General features: G+C 36.8%; 1 protein-coding gene across 7 annotated transcripts in view; it reads right to left on the reverse strand.

Annotated features, from left to right (window-relative positions):
• Nucleotides 1-315: 315 nt before the first annotated feature.
• mrtfaa (myocardin related transcription factor Aa) overlaps nucleotides 316-17,091 on the reverse strand; it is a gene marked incomplete at its 5' end in the record, with an annotated part of 34,200 nt that continues 17,424 nt past the window's right edge. For 3 of the 7 annotated variants that reach the window (XM_079606190.1, XM_079606192.1, XM_079606194.1), the window contains 15 exons: nucleotides 316-1,299; nucleotides 1,398-1,455; nucleotides 1,707-1,781; nucleotides 3,021-3,176; nucleotides 3,864-3,980; nucleotides 4,069-4,272; nucleotides 4,417-4,941; nucleotides 6,502-6,891; nucleotides 7,008-7,176; nucleotides 8,091-8,341; nucleotides 8,651-8,761; nucleotides 10,844-11,004; nucleotides 12,713-12,874; nucleotides 13,033-13,108; nucleotides 13,223-13,278. In XM_079606190.1, the coding sequence (XP_079462316.1) occupies nucleotides 767-1,299; nucleotides 1,398-1,455; nucleotides 1,707-1,781; nucleotides 3,021-3,176; nucleotides 3,864-3,980; nucleotides 4,069-4,272; nucleotides 4,417-4,941; nucleotides 6,502-6,891; nucleotides 7,008-7,176; nucleotides 8,091-8,341; nucleotides 8,651-8,761; nucleotides 10,844-11,004; nucleotides 12,713-12,874; nucleotides 13,033-13,108; nucleotides 13,223-13,278 (3,044 nt within the window). In that variant the 3' untranslated portion in view covers nucleotides 316-766. The remainder of the gene's footprint in view (nucleotides 1,300-1,397; nucleotides 1,456-1,706; nucleotides 1,782-3,020; nucleotides 3,177-3,863; nucleotides 3,981-4,068; nucleotides 4,273-4,416; nucleotides 4,942-6,501; nucleotides 6,892-7,007; nucleotides 7,177-8,090; nucleotides 8,342-8,650; nucleotides 8,762-10,843; nucleotides 11,005-12,712; nucleotides 12,875-13,032; nucleotides 13,109-13,222; nucleotides 13,279-17,091) is intronic. The other 4 variants (XM_079606191.1, XM_079606196.1, XM_079606195.1 and 1 more) reach the window with 4 other exon arrangements.

A 17,091-nucleotide genomic window follows, 5' to 3' on the forward strand; every position in this document is an offset into this window, starting at 1 on the left:
CAATTTTGAAAAACGATTTGTTTACTGCCGCACATGTGAATTAAAAGGTGAAATAGTTCACCCCAAAATTAAAATGTTGTCGTCATTTACTAACCCTCAAGTTGTCCCAAATCTGTATGAATTTATTTCTTCTGTTGAACACAAAAGAAGATATTTTGAAGAATGTTGTTAATCAAACAGTTGACATTTTTGTTGTGGCTACCGTCAACTGTCTGGTTACCAACACTCTTCAAAATATCTTCTTTTGTGTTCAACAGAAGAAACTCATACAGGTTTTGAACAACTTGAGGGTTAGTAAATGGAATTTTCATTTTTGGGTGAACTGTCCCTTTAAATTCAAAGTGTGCACTACAATTGAGACAAAAACATGTATATATTGCTTGTCTGTTTGCCTACTTCCATAAGCACACGTATGTAACTAAAACAACATTTGAGCAAATGCATAATTTAGAAAACATTTAGTTTTAAGTATCATATTATTAAAAGAGCAATTCCCATATTTTTGAGCATTTGGAGAAAATGCTCAAAAAAGTGCTTCTGGATAAAAAAAAACAATATATCAGATTGACTGCTCTGTGACATACGTGTGTTATGAGGGGTGTGAGCATTTGTACAAGGGGAGGTGAGGGATAAAGTCCTTCAAAATGTAACATGATCCAAGTTAAATTAGTATTATGAGAATCCAAACTTGTTGAATCCAAACTGAAAAAGTCACTGGTGGAAACGAAAATAAAAGCTGCTGTACTGTGCGAAGGAAGCCAATCCACTATAAGCTGGACCAATTCAGATCAGAAGTGTCCAGAAAGTCTGCAGAAAATAAGCTAGAGGCGTCGTGTCCATTCATATGTACCATCCCTGGCCCCTCCCCTTCAGCCCCGCCCATTCCGAGCTCCATCCAATCCATAGGATCGGGGACGGAGTCTACCAAATCTGAAGCCGAGTGATTGGAAAAGCTCATGTCACACGTATCCATTGGGGATCGTGGGTGGTCTAGGATACTCGGTGTGCTGAGCATTTGGTTGTGGAGGTCTACGATTAGCGTTGTCGGTCCTCCTGGCTCCAATCCCAGCAAAGGTTTGCCAGTAGTGCTTTCCAGGAAATCTTCAAGACGCCCACCTCCTGTGCCACAAATGCCGTGAGCCTTAATGGAAGGAGGTTGAGATTCTAAATGTAAAGTTTTGAAGGGCAGATCAGAGGGAGAGGAAAGACAGAGAGGGAAGGAGCTCGAGAAAAGGGGCGTGTTTGGCCGAAGCCTTTCGAGAACAGGATCAGGGGCGGCTTTGAAATTCTCGGAGATTTCTGTAGGATGCAGGAAACAAAGCATGAGTGTGAGCAACTATACACTTTTATCAGCTAAATTACTTTGGATGACAATAAATTATTCAAAACAAAATCACCTCCACGCTGAATTAGGATGTCAAACAGGTCGTCAACCTGCTGATGGCAGCCATTTTCCTGCAAGAACACCGACATCATTAAATATGCCAACATGGAGAGCCACCGGGATTTTGTTCAGTAATCAGAATTGGGATTTGCTCCCCGAAATCCATTAAATCATTCAGTAAACAAATTAAATGGGAAAACTGTTCTAAATCAGCATCAAGTGATGAAAAATCATGGATTTACAAATTAACGGCCAGAAAACTCACAGAAGAACAACAGAAATTTGACAGAAGATGGAAGAGAGATGGAGTACGAGACAGTACCTGATGGCAAAGAGCTATGGGTGAACACAAGGTGGAGGGAGAGAGCAAAGCATGCTGGTCCAAACACATCTTCTCCTGACAGACAGACAGACAGACATGGATGCATATTACAGGATTCGCTCTGTCATTGTTAACTCACCCACAATTAATTTTTCCATGGAACATTAACAGAAATTTGTCACAAAGTTCATCTCCATAAAAAACAAAACATGACATTTGCACAAGAGTAGACCATTTTACTTCTTGTCTTCTTGGAATATACGATAGCTTTACTTGTAATAGTCTATACGACTGTAGTAGTCATTTGAACCACATTTGTGGTGCTTATTTGTTGTTTTTGTAGATTGACAGACACGCATGTTCACCATTGAAAAAAATGCTCCACATAAAACAATTCAAGCATACATGTTCGGAACGACATGAGGGTGGTGAAATGACAGTGTGGTGGGAAGAGATAGAGGTACAAAAGAGAGTTAGGTAATACAAAATGATACTTAATGTGGTTAAAAGTGCTTTTAGAGTAAGATTAAGTAGAGTTGGTGAGGAAAATGATGCCACACTACCAAAATAGTTACCATGCATGTTGCAATAAAGGTCTAAAGATGTTGCCACAAACAAGCTGAGCTCTATTTATATCACAGACCTATAAATCTGTACTCCACTAACAGAATCTGTGCCTTATAGCAGTCTAGACACAACTGGATTTCAACTGAAGTTCCTATTAGAATTCCTGCCTCGTATGACACAGATTTTGTTATTTACTTGTAGAAAAGAGTCTTGCTGGCCCCAAGACAGTCTTCACATAGAGTACAGACACAAACATAAGCTCTGCTCCAAAATCCCTTTTTGAAACTCTTTCCAGCTTTACACAGTCAACCATTCTTAATCTTAGGTGTTCTGAGATCTCTTTTGCTCAAGGCATGCTTTACATGAGGCAATGCTTCTTTTAAAGAGCAAACTCAAAAACTATTATTCTTTTTTTGGATTGGACTCCAGGATAGCGGATTCATGACTCCAGTTACCTTCTTGTGAAGACGTTAGACTAGGAAATCACATTTTAACTGAACGCACACTTTTGAACAGTAGGGCTTTGTCAATTATTGTGACTAAAATGAAGATCTGATTTAATGCATAAATCCAGTGAAACCCAAAGGGTTCACATACTTTTTCATATTGTACATGCAATGCTACATTCGAATTTGGTTAAAACGACGTGTATATAAGAGGGCACCACAATGTAAAAGGCATCTATAGATGGGCATCAAACAAGGTTTCGGAACAGATCTTTAGTACGTACACTAACAAAACACTTACATTGTTGTTGTTGTTGTTGGGAGATGAGGGGACGGGCTCCATGTCGTTCATGGACTCCACTGGAGAGAAGAACGGTTGGAGCTTGTATGGTGCAGAGATAGATGTAAAGCTTGATGTTTTGTAATTGGTCGTCACGTTTAGGTCTGGCTTTAGTGCCTGTCAAAGTAAAAACATGCATCTCAATTAGTCCCAGTGTTAATGGGCTAATAGCCCATGCCTGCAGCCCTCATTTGAACACCAGTGACAGTGATTAGTCATTAACATTTTAATAAGCGAGTTTAAAAGCCTCATAATTGTGTTCAATGACTTGTCAAGAATAAGTGATGCTGCTTTATACATATCATTAATTTATATGAAGGAAAGATGGTCATTTTCTGCGAAAGTCCCTATTAGCTATCATAGACTCTCAATTACACTGACAGCTTAAAGAAGGAAGGCTATATTCAGAATAGCATACTAGCACACTACTCATGAGTATGTAACAAGTATACTGTGTGTAGTATGCATATTTTCTAGATGCATATAATTCCCCTATTAACATGTGTGAAAGCATGCAGTATAATCAGAGCACAATGCACAGTATTCTGTGTCCCACAATGCAATGCGCATTGTGACTTGACCTGGCATGTGCTGATTGAACAAGAAGTAATATAATCTGTGACTTATCGTTTGTTCATTTCGTTGATCAGACTGACAAAAGTTAACATTTTTACACAAAATCATGTGATCATGTAATTATTTCACATACTATTTAAAAAAAAAAAACAATGTATATAGTGTGCAGTATTCAGTAGTACTTCATTCCAAATTGTACAATGAATAAAAAAGTGTTTTTGAACAAACCTTTTTGATTGGCTGTTTCAAAATGACAGTTTGTATGGGCTGTTCAGATTGAGTGTTATTGTTAGGCAATTCAGTCACAGATTGGTTGGGAAATGTTGTGGATGTAGACTGTAGTCTCTGAAAATGACATAAACCTCAATGATTACATAATAAATGTATAGACTGACAACTTTTAAGCATTGAGGCTCAACTCCATGAGTATTACCTGAAGTTTGATCTGATTGGTTACTTTGCCCTGGGGGCGGTGGCCTCTGGCTGGTGCCTCTGTGTTTTGATTTGACAGTGTTAGCAGGAACTGGTTGCCATTACTGTCGGTCACTATCGCGGGGGTGGAGTTCGGGTTAAGTCCGTCCACTGGGAATGAAGAAACAGGACTTGACTGCTGGTTGGTAAGTGCTTGAGGCAACTGCTGGAAAAATGGAAAATACAGAAGGATAGTTAAAAACATGAGATGCTCCACCATTTTCCATTACAATAGAAGTTAAGCATCTAACTGCTGCAGTGCCACAAACGCAGGGTGAGTCGGAAAAAGACGTAGAAACGCTGTACTGACTTGTTTTTGTTGGTTGTGCTGTTGTTTTTGTGTTTTCCTCTTCCTCTGATGTGCTTGTTGCTGCAGGTTACGCTGATTCTGTTGCATTATGAGCAGCTGCTGCTGCCGGTCCTGCTCCAGCGTCCTTTGCTGCTCCGCCTGCGGGAACACCTGTGGCTCGGTTACCATCTCACTCTCCTCCACCACCTCTATGACTTCTTGCTTTATGGTGGCCCTGACCGCCTCCATAGTGACACCAGAAAGTTCCTTTCTGAGTCGGACCGACACGTCCACCTGTTTGCCCTCCAGCTGCGAGCGCAACGATTCGACCAGCTGCTGCTTCTGCAGAAGCATGCGTGTGAGTTCCTGAATGCGCCGGTCTTTCTCCTGCAGCATCTGGTCCTTGTCTACAGGGGGCGCAGCAGACTGGGACCGCAGGCAGCAGGAGGAAGGAGACGTCCGGCTGCCGGGCTCCTCTTTAATGCAGACCGCTGTGGGGAGAGGGGAAGAAGGCTGCAGGGACAGCTGGGTAAGAGGAGAGGTCACCTAAACGGGACATACATAAATATTATGAGCTCTTTATTCATAATAGTACTAATTACAACAATTCAGAATACTCACACACTTACAGTATATAATTGTATAAATGTAATAATTCCATACTTGAGGAATACAGTGTCTACTGAGACAAAAGTACAATCAACAGAGAAGTCTATGCTGGAAGCGGCTGACATATTGGTGCAATTAGTTGATGAGCACACTGTGTGATTTCTGACTCGCAGCAGAGCTACTAAAAAACTATTAAATAATTATAATGTTATTATGCGTGCAAGAAATAAATAATTGATTGCTATAAATTTCATTTATCATGAATTTTATTTTTCTCATAATATACATAAAGAGGTTCGTTTGAAGATTCAGTCACTCTAAACCCCTTTCCTTTCTGCGATCCTACTCTGCTCTGATTGGTCAGATCTGTTGCCCAGTCTGTTGTGATTTGTCTACTCCGCTCTGATTGGTCAGACCTCATCCTTTTAAAGACAATAACTTTATTTGTCGTGCACTTTGATCTTTAAATTTTTTCGGACATTTCAGTTTTACAAACAGCTATATTATACGCTGCATGAAAAGCAACATTCAAAAAAGCAAAGTAGGGGCACTTAAAATATTTTATAATCATTACAAGCCAGTGTGATGTTTCTGTCATTCTAATGTAGATGGAATTTTATTTTTTAAGCAAATAAATTAATGAATAAATAGAACTATTAACAAATACAATTCATAGCAATGAATTTTATAATCATATGATTCACAGATATAAATAATTACTAAATTATATTATTTTATTATAATTAATTTGAAACAAATTATTAAAATTTTTATTAGTACAATTAATTATTATGATATAAATTATTATATCAGATATATTTCATTAAAAATAGAGTAGGCTTTTACTTTCTTTTGACTGTTGCTGAGGTCTAGCCAAATTATTATTTTGAAATAATTACTTGTTATTAGACCAACAGATTTTCATTAAAATATAAAGTGGGATTTTACTTTCATGTTTACTATTGCTATCTAGCCTACTTATTTTATTAAATAAAATAAATTATTTAAATGACTATTTATAAAAATTGATTATAATATTATCCATTACATAACCAATAGATGAAAAAAAAAAAAGTGGGACTTTATTTTCATTTTACCGTTGCTGAAGTCTAGCCAAATTATTATTCTGAAATAATCGAAATTATTATTAACAAAAATATTAGTTATATTATTACCATCAATTATATAACCAACATATTTTCATTACAAATAAAGTAGGATTTTATTTTCATTTTTCTGTTGCTGAAGTCTAGCCTCAAGCTCACATCTGATTGGTTTGTGGTGAGTGAACATTCGGAAGTGTCATGCAGTTTTGACACTAGACAGCCTCTAGCCGTTGTGGTGCAATGCTTCATTTGTCCCTTCCATTGCAGACACAGTGTAAGGTTTTCTGTAAATGCCACTTTGTACACACGTTTCACTATCGCTAATCCAGAAGTTACCCGTTTTCATTAGTCTGAATGCTAGTGGTAAGAAAGCATAGAAGAAAACATTTACCATTTCCCCAAAAGCATCGCCATTACAGCTCGTTTCATCTGGGCTCAGTCCAGTCGATGAGCGCTCTGAGTGGGCGGGGGAAACCGGAGGGGAGGAGCTAGTGCTGCCAAACTGCATTATCTGTGGTGCTGTCACCTGAGCTCCGCCCCTTTCAGCAGTGGCAACGAATGGGAAGGAAGCAACCACCATGCTCCTGTCTCTTAACTGGTAGAGGGAAGAGTCTCCTCCCGCTACAGGGGCAGCTGTTGAGTGTGTGTTGGCTTTAGAAGATGTTGGTGCACTGGTGCCACCGTGCTGCTCTTGAAAATTCTTCAGCCGTTCAATAAGGTCATTTTTGGTGCCCGAGACAGTTAAGCCCCGCAGTTTTAACTCCTGCTTCAGCTCTGCCACCTGCAGGAAATGAAGAGAACGACAGGATGTGACAGGAGTTCATTTGATTTAATGCAGTTTGGATAGTTTGGATAGCCAGTCAGTAATGAGTAGTGTAATTAAGCATGTGATTCAACCTTTAGCTCATCCAGGTTGGGAGGCAGAGGACCTATTTTAATCCCGCCTCCATTCGCAGTGTTCTGTTGATTTTGGCCTGTCAGATTAGTGGATGTTGATTGAGGTTGCGTGTCATTCCTGGATGATGACGGGCCATTGGCTGAGGCAAGCTGCTGATCAGCAGGAGGCCTAAATAAAGTGTAAAAACAATATAATAACAGTAACATATACACTACTGTTCAAAAGTTTGGGTCAGTACATTTTTATACATTTTTTGAAGATGCTCATACTTTTATACAGCAACGAAGCATTAAATTGATCAAAAGTGAAAATGTTTCTATTTTCAAATAAATGCTGTGCTTTCTATTCATCAACGAATCTTGTGATATAATATTAGAAGGATTTCTGAAAGATCATGTGACAGAAGACATGAGTAATGGCTGCTGAAAATGCTTTGACATCAAAAGGAATAAAACAATAAATTAGATATTGTGAAATTGAATTTTTAAATTATAATAATATTCCACAATATTACAGTTTTTACTTTTATTTTAATCAAATAAAGTCAGGAGTTCTTTCAAAAAATATTTGAAAAAAATGGTAACACTTTACAATAAAGTTCATTAGTTAATGTAATAACTAACATGAACTAACCATGAGCAATAAACTGTATTTATTAATCTGTGTTAAATGTTAGTTCACAGTGTATTAACTAATGTTAACAAGATTTTTTATAAAATATTAGTAAATGTTGAAATTAACATTAACAAAGATTAATAAATGCTGTATAAGTGCAGTTCATTATTAGTTTATGCTAACTAATGTAGTTAAATAATTTTAACTAATAAACCTTATTGTAAAAGTTTGGAAGCATATATATATATATATATTCAATATTTCTTTATATATATATATTATATATACTATATTTTATATATATTTTTAAATAATATATATATATATATATTATATATACAATGTTTCTTTATCCTTTAAAACAATATATTTATCTTTTTACAAGATTTTTTGTAAATGTTTTTTGTAAAACATGCATAGTTCAATATATATAATCAACATACAAATGTGTATGTGGGTTATCTTACTTGGGCGGAGCAGGTAAGATGGTGTGGTAGTTGTAGTTTTGCTGCTGTTGGTTGATGATCTGTAGCTGAAGGAAGAGCTGCTGTTGATAGAGGAGTTTGGCGTAGGAGGAGTCGAGCAGAGGCGGAGGCTCACGCTCAGGTTTCTGGTCCGGAGGAACGTACTGGTGATATTTCAGCTTCCTTACTTTGGGTTTGTTGTCTCTCACCTTCTTAGAGCGCTGAGCAGCGCGCTCACTACTCACTTTACCAGCCTAAAGAAGACAGAAAGAGATTATGATTAAGCATTAACATGTTAGTTATTCAAAGTCAAAGGGATAATAATCTTTAAACTAGTAGGGAAGGTCACATTTTGACCAATGACATTTTGATGATAAAGACGTTCCCAGTCTTTCATAATAACTGGATAAGTTTTGGATATATATATATATATATATATATATATATTTGTAATTATTATAGTTAATTGCTACTTAATAGTGTCCAAAATATTCTCCATGTGCACATGTGCAAGACTTTAAATTGTAATTACAGCTGTCCTGGGTTAAATGAGGAACCGTCACCTTTTGTAGTGCAGGAGCTTGCTTGTGGCCTGTTGCTCCATTGGCTAGTTTCTGCTGAGGGGCGGGGCCAGCTGCGTTTGGCAGAGGAGGTGGAGGAGGAGGGGGCGGGACCTAAGAGAAACAGGAGGAGCACATGAACTTAAGCAACTCCATCACGACTGCGTGACTATTCAGAGAGTGCGGGCATGTGTGTGTAAATGTGACTACAGGACCAAAACATTAATGCGTGCAGATGATCAAGTGCGCTTACACGCATGCTTGTTAGAATAAGTGTGTGCGAAAGTGTCTGAGTGGATGTTTAACGAGCTGAAGGAAGATGGTGAGCGGTGCAAATAATTCAGAGCTCTAGAGAGCTGACTGAGCATGAGGAGCTACACGAAGACTTCCAAGTGTGTGTGTGATATTCTGATGATGATAGATTATTATTTATAAACCAGAGGGGATTTACTGAAACTGCCAAGATTTGCACAGGTTTAATGGAAAACAAATTGAGACTACCTTTTTATGTGTTTGAGACAGTCAATACTATGCGCTAGAAGTATACATGCTATTGGTGATCATATGGGAACGTATATACGTTTGCCATACTTTTACATACCACTAATCCCTTTATCACATATTGTTTGCATTGTTATTTTTGTATTATTTATATTATATTATACTATGGGGCTGTTGAATGCTTGAGTCTGATTGATTGATGAACGGTGTGCAATTATTTTCTGGGAAACACAGGGCTAAAGTAGTTCCAGGCAGGTCTTGACCGCATTACAGTTCCATATCACTTCGCCACATGATTTCAATTATTTCAAAAGGTCTTTACAGACTAGAACAGCAAAAGAACAATGCCACTGACCAAGCAAATAGATAAAGTAAACAATGGGATAAACAAAAATTATTTCTATGTTTTTTGCCACAAAATTATGTTTTATTGTGTACGGAAAGCACATATTTCTCAAGCTCTCTCTCACTCAAACACACACATACAGCACGGACACACACACACTCGCACAGACATGTCGTCGAGGTAATAACGGCGTTGTTCTTGGACTAGATAAACTTACAATAGAGACGAACACTGTTGAGAGACAAACTCAGGTCATAACTGCATTAATATAAGCATTAGTCTGCTATCAGTGGCTCAAGCCTCTGTTACTAGCTCTAAAATGACGTTATTTAGCAACAGAGACTTGGGATTAGATGTGTAAGAAACTAGTCCCACACACAAAAGTGTTTTAAGGACAAAAACCTGACAAAAGTCTTGAGGTGTGGTAACAGCAGTATAAGCGGAATAAGTGACTCCGGGCCGTTGAATTATTGAATTAACGATTCGAGTTGACAATTATTCCTTACATATAATAATACTGTGAATTAACCTTTATTTTCAGATTTCATTCCAATTGTAGTTTGTTTTAAAATTTTGTAATGTGCTTTTGTCATTTATTATTTTAAGATATTTCTAATTAGCTTTCATTTTATTTCACTTTAAGTATTTTAGTATTTCAACTTAATAAACTTCAAACTCATTTTATTTCAACAATTTGCCAATGCAACATCTCATATTTATATTTCATTTTTATTATATTTTATTATATTATATATATATATATATATATATATATATATATATATATATATATATATATATATATATATATATATATATATATATATATATATATATATTAGGCCTGTAAATACATTTTAATGTAAGATTAATATTTTCTTTCTTAATAACGCATTAAAAATGTTTAACAATTAATGTAGCATCCGTTTTTTTTCCTGACATGCTTTGGCTAGCGTTACAGTGCATGATCCCGCTTTCTGGATTGCCAGCTTCGTGAAGTGAGAGAGAGCGGCCGGCCAAGGATGGTTCGCATGTAGGCCTATCCTATCCATTCATTCAAGTACTTTTAAAACATTCAAGCGCGTAAATTCGGTACTGGTGCACTGTCTGTGAAGCAGTTCTCAAACAGTGTGCCAGCACCGGTTTGAGTTCTCATTTTGCACCTTATTGAGCTTGAACATACAAAAAAAAACCACACAACATTGTCAAAATGTCTGTTTTGGACAAGTATCCTCATAAAGCACAGTCTTAAATGAGCTAAAATGCTTCACGTCGACGCTGCAATAACCCAAAGTATACTTCCATTACTCTGAGGTATAACTTTATATAAGCAAATTATGATACGGCACCTGTTTTGGTGTTGTTTCATTGGCTGGTATCTCAGGTGGAGAAGGTAAGTGTGCGTGGACAAGGGGAGAGTCCTGACAGAGTATCTGTTCTGGTGAGAAAGCGTCACTGCTTTCCTCATCAAATGAAGAGTTCTCTGCTTCTACTTTTGGAAACTCCGTCTCTGAAGGCGAGAGAACGAAAGAAGGATGGTTAGAGTAAACATGCAAGATATTTACATTTTCAAAAGACAACATCGGTGGTGGGTGCTAGGATGATCCAGGAAGTTGATGACAGGCACAAAAAGCATGTTTTTACTCTTTTATTTAGTTCATTTTCAATGTATTTTTATTTATTTATTTATTATGAGTGTTTATTTTCACAATTGCATTTCACTTTATTTTCTGCCAGGTGTAATGAGATAAGTAAAGAAATAAGATTCATGCCTATAGCTAAAACATGGGATTTTTCGAATTGCCATTAAATAAATAAATGAATAAATTGTTTTAGAAATAGAAATGCTCAGTGATCTTAAATAAGAAAAACAGCTGAACAGCACCATTTCCCTGTTTCACTTACACTGCACTAATATTGTCCTAGAGTGAATAATAAAGCCTTTAAACGCCACTTCATGATATTTGGCATTATGCCGATAATCATTAACTCTCTAATTAGGTTATTCAGGGATTAAAACTCGTTCTGTGCAAACATCTTTTTAGCATTCCTTCTCTGTGCTGCATTGTGTGACGCTGCATAAACTTCACGGTTAATCGACTCTTGCCACCACAGAGTGGCATATACTGTATGAACATGAATGTAAATTCCCCTCTAATTAATTTAACTTGGTGTTTGACGCACACCGATCTCATTACCATAACGCCGCATCTAATTATCGCCCTCTGCACCGCTGCAGGAACGTGACGGGATATAAATATGAAGATGAATGTGCATATACCACCTAACAGCGGCGCTGGAATGAGAAGTGAAGTGCCTGTGAATGGATATGCTGTAGATTGAGGAAAAAAGGGAATGATCCAGAAGAAATGTTGAGTGAGAGGAATATAAATGCGAATGTAAGTGTTGAAGGGACAATTATCCAACTCGTTAAAATAGAGCTTTGCTTCGCTTCGTCACTCACAAAAAAAACAGTGAATAAAGAGACAGATAAAGATTTAGATGGATTAAGTATGCTGAGTATGAAAGAGAGTGCGAAAGTTCAATAAGTTGTAGCTGCTATCTTTGAGTTTCTTAGAGAGTTTTCACTCAAAACTGGTGCTCGGCCGATTTGTTTTTTAATACCTATTTTTTGGCTGATATAATGGCAATATATTTATGACTACAACAACTAGGAAATCAATAAAACTGATAATAAAAATAATCAACAACAGTTACAGTAGGTTTGTGCTTTTGTTTTTCTTTTCTTTTTTAAACTTATTTATGATTAATATTATTTCTAGTTATTTCAACAATATATATACTGTATATATACATATAATATATATATATATATATACACACACACATATAAATGCTATACGTTATGAGTGATTACTATATAAACTGCTCTACTGCTTATATTATAGATATTTAAATATTAAAAAATAATGTATCATAAATATTATTATTATATATTTAATATTTTACATATTTATAAAAAAAAATTGACAGATTATCAACCTAATTGTTATTTGTAGTCCTAGATATATTATAAAAATTCAACATAATGATGGAAAAATGTAGACATACATGAATAATAGTATAAAGTAAGTTAATAAAGGGTAAACTATCACTCACGTTAAATGGTCAACTATTTTTGGCTTGTATATTGGTCTATGACTAAATAAAGCTTTTTCTCTGCCGTGTCATCATTACTCTGTTTCTGGCTCTAGTACCTATGATGACTTGTTTGAGGCTGCTGTGAACTGGAAGGATGTTTTTGTGAATGAGCTCCATCGGACCGGGCCGCTGGGAGATTTTATCGTTCAGGTCGTCAGCTAGACGAGCTCGCTTCAGCAGAAGCTGCGTGGCCTGAAGAGATGGCTCCGCTGACGTCTCTATATACAGGAAATACATACAGTTAAACATTCTGTATATAATCCTGTCATATTGTTTTCAACTTTTTGAAAGCCAGTGTATATGTCTTAACCTCTGCTCTTCTTTGTGAGGTGTGTGTCTGTGTTGGAACTGTAGGGGGTGTTATTAAAATACTCACCTTCAAGAATATGCATCCTGACCAGCTCTGACCTCTCTGGACGACTGCGGATCTTTCTCTTCAGGTAGTCCTCAGTCTGAGATACAGGAGGAAAATATGAGGAATAAAGTGAGAGTGTGTTTATTTAGGCTTCATTGAGAAGAGATGATTAAATGTATATATATATATATATCTTTGTTGTAGGACATACCCTTGCTCGTTCTAAACTTCGTCTCTGCTCATGAAAGGACGCAGAACTTTTCAGTGCTGGAAGGCAAAAAGATAAAAAGTGAAAAGACTATTAAACCCAAGTTGACATATAAATGTAGAAAGTTTCTCTGTTTAAAAATAAAGCTGTGAGAATGGAAAACATTTTTCGGTAAATTTGAAAAATCATAAATAGCAAACTTGTGATCTGCGCCACAGATCGCAGGCACCGGTTTTGCTTCAGTGTGTTGCAAATACGTTTCATAGCTTTTTAGTTTGGATTAGGTGAACGTGTTATTTTTATACAAATACAAATATAATATGAAGACCTTGAAACAGGAAGAGCATATTACACTGCATCTCTTTACTTCAGGCGCACGTACGCATTTGTACATGCAAAAACTAAAAATAATATTGCAACAGGCACATCTGAGAGACAGTTTAACCCAGCAGATTCACAGTCTGAGTACTTGCCATTATTAATTTAACAAAACCTAGGCCAAAATGGAGAAGCCATGCGTGACTAACTAAGTACCCCCTTACTGCTTCCATAGGAATTAGGAGGGCAAGTCGCTGTCAGGCGCTGCTAATCAAATGTCTTTGATTAACTGATCATCAGCAAGTGTGATCACCTCTATAAAAGCAGAAGTTTTGGCAGTTTGCTGGTCTGGAGCATTCAGGTGTGTGTTAAAACACAGTATCAAGGAGGAAAAACATTAGCAATGATCTTAGATAAGCAATTGTTGCTGCCATCAATCTGGGAAGAGTTATACAGCCATTTCGAAACAATCTGAAGTCCATTACTCTACAGTGAGGAGGATTATTGTTATTATTAAGAGGAAAACATTCAAGACGGTTGCAAATCTTCCCAGGAGTGGACGTCCCAGCAAATTCACCCCAAGGTCAGACTGTGCAATGCTCAGGGAAATCGCAAAAAAACCCAAGAGCTACATCTCAGACTCTACAGGCCTCAGTTAACATGTTAAATGTTAAAGTTCATGACAGTACAATTAGAAAAAGACTGAACAAGTATGGCATGTTTGGAAGGGTTGCCCCGGGAAAGCTTTTTCTCTTCAAAAAGAACATGACAGCACGGCTTAGGTTTGTAAAGTTGCATCTGAACAAACCAAAAGACTTCTGGAACAATGTCCTCTGGACAGACGAGACCAAAGTGGAGATGTTTGGCCATTTAATGGACAGCACCACGTTAGGTGAAAATTAAACACAGCATATCAGCACAAACACCTCAAAATAACTGTCCATCACGCTGGTGGAGGGGTGATGATTTGGGCTGGTTTTGCAGCCGCAGGACCTGCTGGGCACCTTACAGTCTTTGAGGCGACATATCACATATTAGGAACAGGCTAATATAATGGCTTGGTGCAGGCGCTAATTGATCCGAAGGTTGCATCTTGTAAATTACCACACTAATAATGCCCAGAATGGTACCAAACTTATACAGTAGTACAAATAGGTTCTGTGCTCATAAAACGAGGCATTGGAAAGTTTGTAAGTACATCAGAAGTTTATTTAAATAACACAGGCCTGATGGCTTATGCTACTGCTAACCCGGGCGTCGAGGTCACTTCCGTGATTTTGGAAAAGCCCGTATATAACACATAAGCGGACCGGACGGAAAAAAATATAGAATTTTTTTTTGCACAAAAATAAATTCAAGCACTTTCAAGGACCATATCCATGTATGTTTATTTTCAACTTTCCAGGGCCTTGGATTTTTTCCCCCTCAGATTCACACACTTTCAAGGATTTCAAGGACCCGTGGGAACCCTGTATACACAATTGCGAAATTGATTTAAAAATAACGTTTTCAGTTTGAAACAACTGAGAATGATTTTTGTTCCTATTTTCTATTGCGTACTGCAAGTTTTTTTGTTCCTTTCCTTCCCTTTTCATAATGTTATACAGAAATTACATTTAAAAAATAATGTAAAATCATTTAAAAATATGTAAAATCAAGTTTAATTTGATTCAATTAAATTCACATACTTTAAGACTACTTCAATCCTTCGTTTTGATGTCATTTATACATTGCACCCTGCCTACAATGAATGAGAATCACAAAGCCACAGACACAGAATAATAACAAATATATAATATAAGAGATAAATTCAGTGATAGCATGTGGGAAGAGAAAAAAAAAGAGTGTGCTGGAAAGAAGCAAGAAAAAGATGAGTGCTGTAGTCGTTTATTGAGAGATTATGGTCTATGGTGTCAAAGTGGTTCATGCACTGCGCACAGCAACATGCAGCTATACACACACACACACACACACACACACACACACACACACACACACACACACACACACACACACACACACACACACACACACACACACACACACACACACACACACACACAAACAAACAAACAATGCTCTTTAACCCTGACCAGCAAAAAGACAGAATGCAGTTATCCGCCTGAAGAGAGAACAGTGTGTGAGAGAGGAATTATGAGGTTAGTGTGAAAAACCACTTCATCTGTGTGAACTCTCATCATCATTTTCAGCTCTAAAACACTATTAAACAATGTTTCACCTATTAGGGATTCATTGTATAATTTGTGTCAAATACGGTTGCTTTATCTGACATCAAAATTTTGGACAGACCAATTACTAAAGCTGACATTCACAATCGTCCTCCACAGTCAAACACATGGCGATGTTTGTCGTTTATCTTCCGGTGAGAAATTACTATGGCAGAAAAGGTGAAAATTAGGGCACAGACACAATTATTTTGTGTTGTAAAACCTCTTATAACTGCATTCATAGATGTCTGTAGAGGCTTTATGCAGTGCTCAAAGACATTTCATGTAGTTTTAGGTTATGTAATCAGAATTTAAGCAGAAAGTCCCTGTAACCACATTCACGTCAAGACTCAAGCTCAAATCGTTAGGTTTCCTTTCTGAACTGCATCCTGGATATGCGATTCACTGTGCTAATAACACAGATTTAAATGATTATCAACAGTAACACGTCTCCTGTGACTAAATCAATCACCAACAAACAGTGCTATTAGTTAGCATCATTAACTCAAGCTTAAAATACATCCAAAATGTTTTAACTTATTCTGAAAACCAAAATGTATTCATATAATACAATTTAAAGACATATTTAAAATTGGGCACAAATTGATTCTAGTTTTTGATGAAGAATAGTCATTAAGAATATAGTGTCATATTTCATAACATATGACTTCTATAGATAGCCCTGACAATTGTAATGATATCATTAGTACATTTAGCATTACAAAAATACATAAACACACTTTATTTCGATTTTTGTGTCCACTTCAGACATTCTACTAACTGTAAGTTACTTTGCAACCACATGCCAACTAACTCTCAGAGTATTAGTAGACTGTAAGTTTAAGGTTCAGGGTTAGAAGAATAAGTTGGCATGTGCTTACAAAGTTATTTATAGTCAGCAAAATGTCTAAAGTGGAGTGGGCTATTGAAATAAAGGGTTACCCTAAAACTAACTAAACTTAAACTAGGCCTATAAAAAACTAAAAGGCATATAAAAAAACTAAAAAACTTAAAGTTAGAGAGAAAACTGAAAGGAAAAACTGAAAATAAAATAGTTTTTTGAACTTATAGTCAAATTGTACTTATTTCTAAGGTTGTAATAATGTGTTTTAGTGGGGGAAGCATGTCGACTCAGTCAGCGGTGATCAGACAAGGCAGATAAGAGTGAAATAGGCCATTTAAGTTGACAGGAAGTGCAGGCACACACAGGAAGTGAAAGGGAGAACACAGTGAAAGTAGGGCCTAGGAATACTCTTAAAAAGCAGATACACGTTTGCAGATTTGCTGGTGTCTTTTCCTTCCCCTTGGGATCCATATTTAGATCCA

Source organism: Phoxinus phoxinus (assembly GCF_949152265.1).
Source record: "Phoxinus phoxinus genome assembly, chromosome: 1".
Lineage (NCBI taxonomy): Eukaryota > Metazoa > Chordata > Actinopteri > Cypriniformes > Leuciscidae > Phoxinus > Phoxinus phoxinus.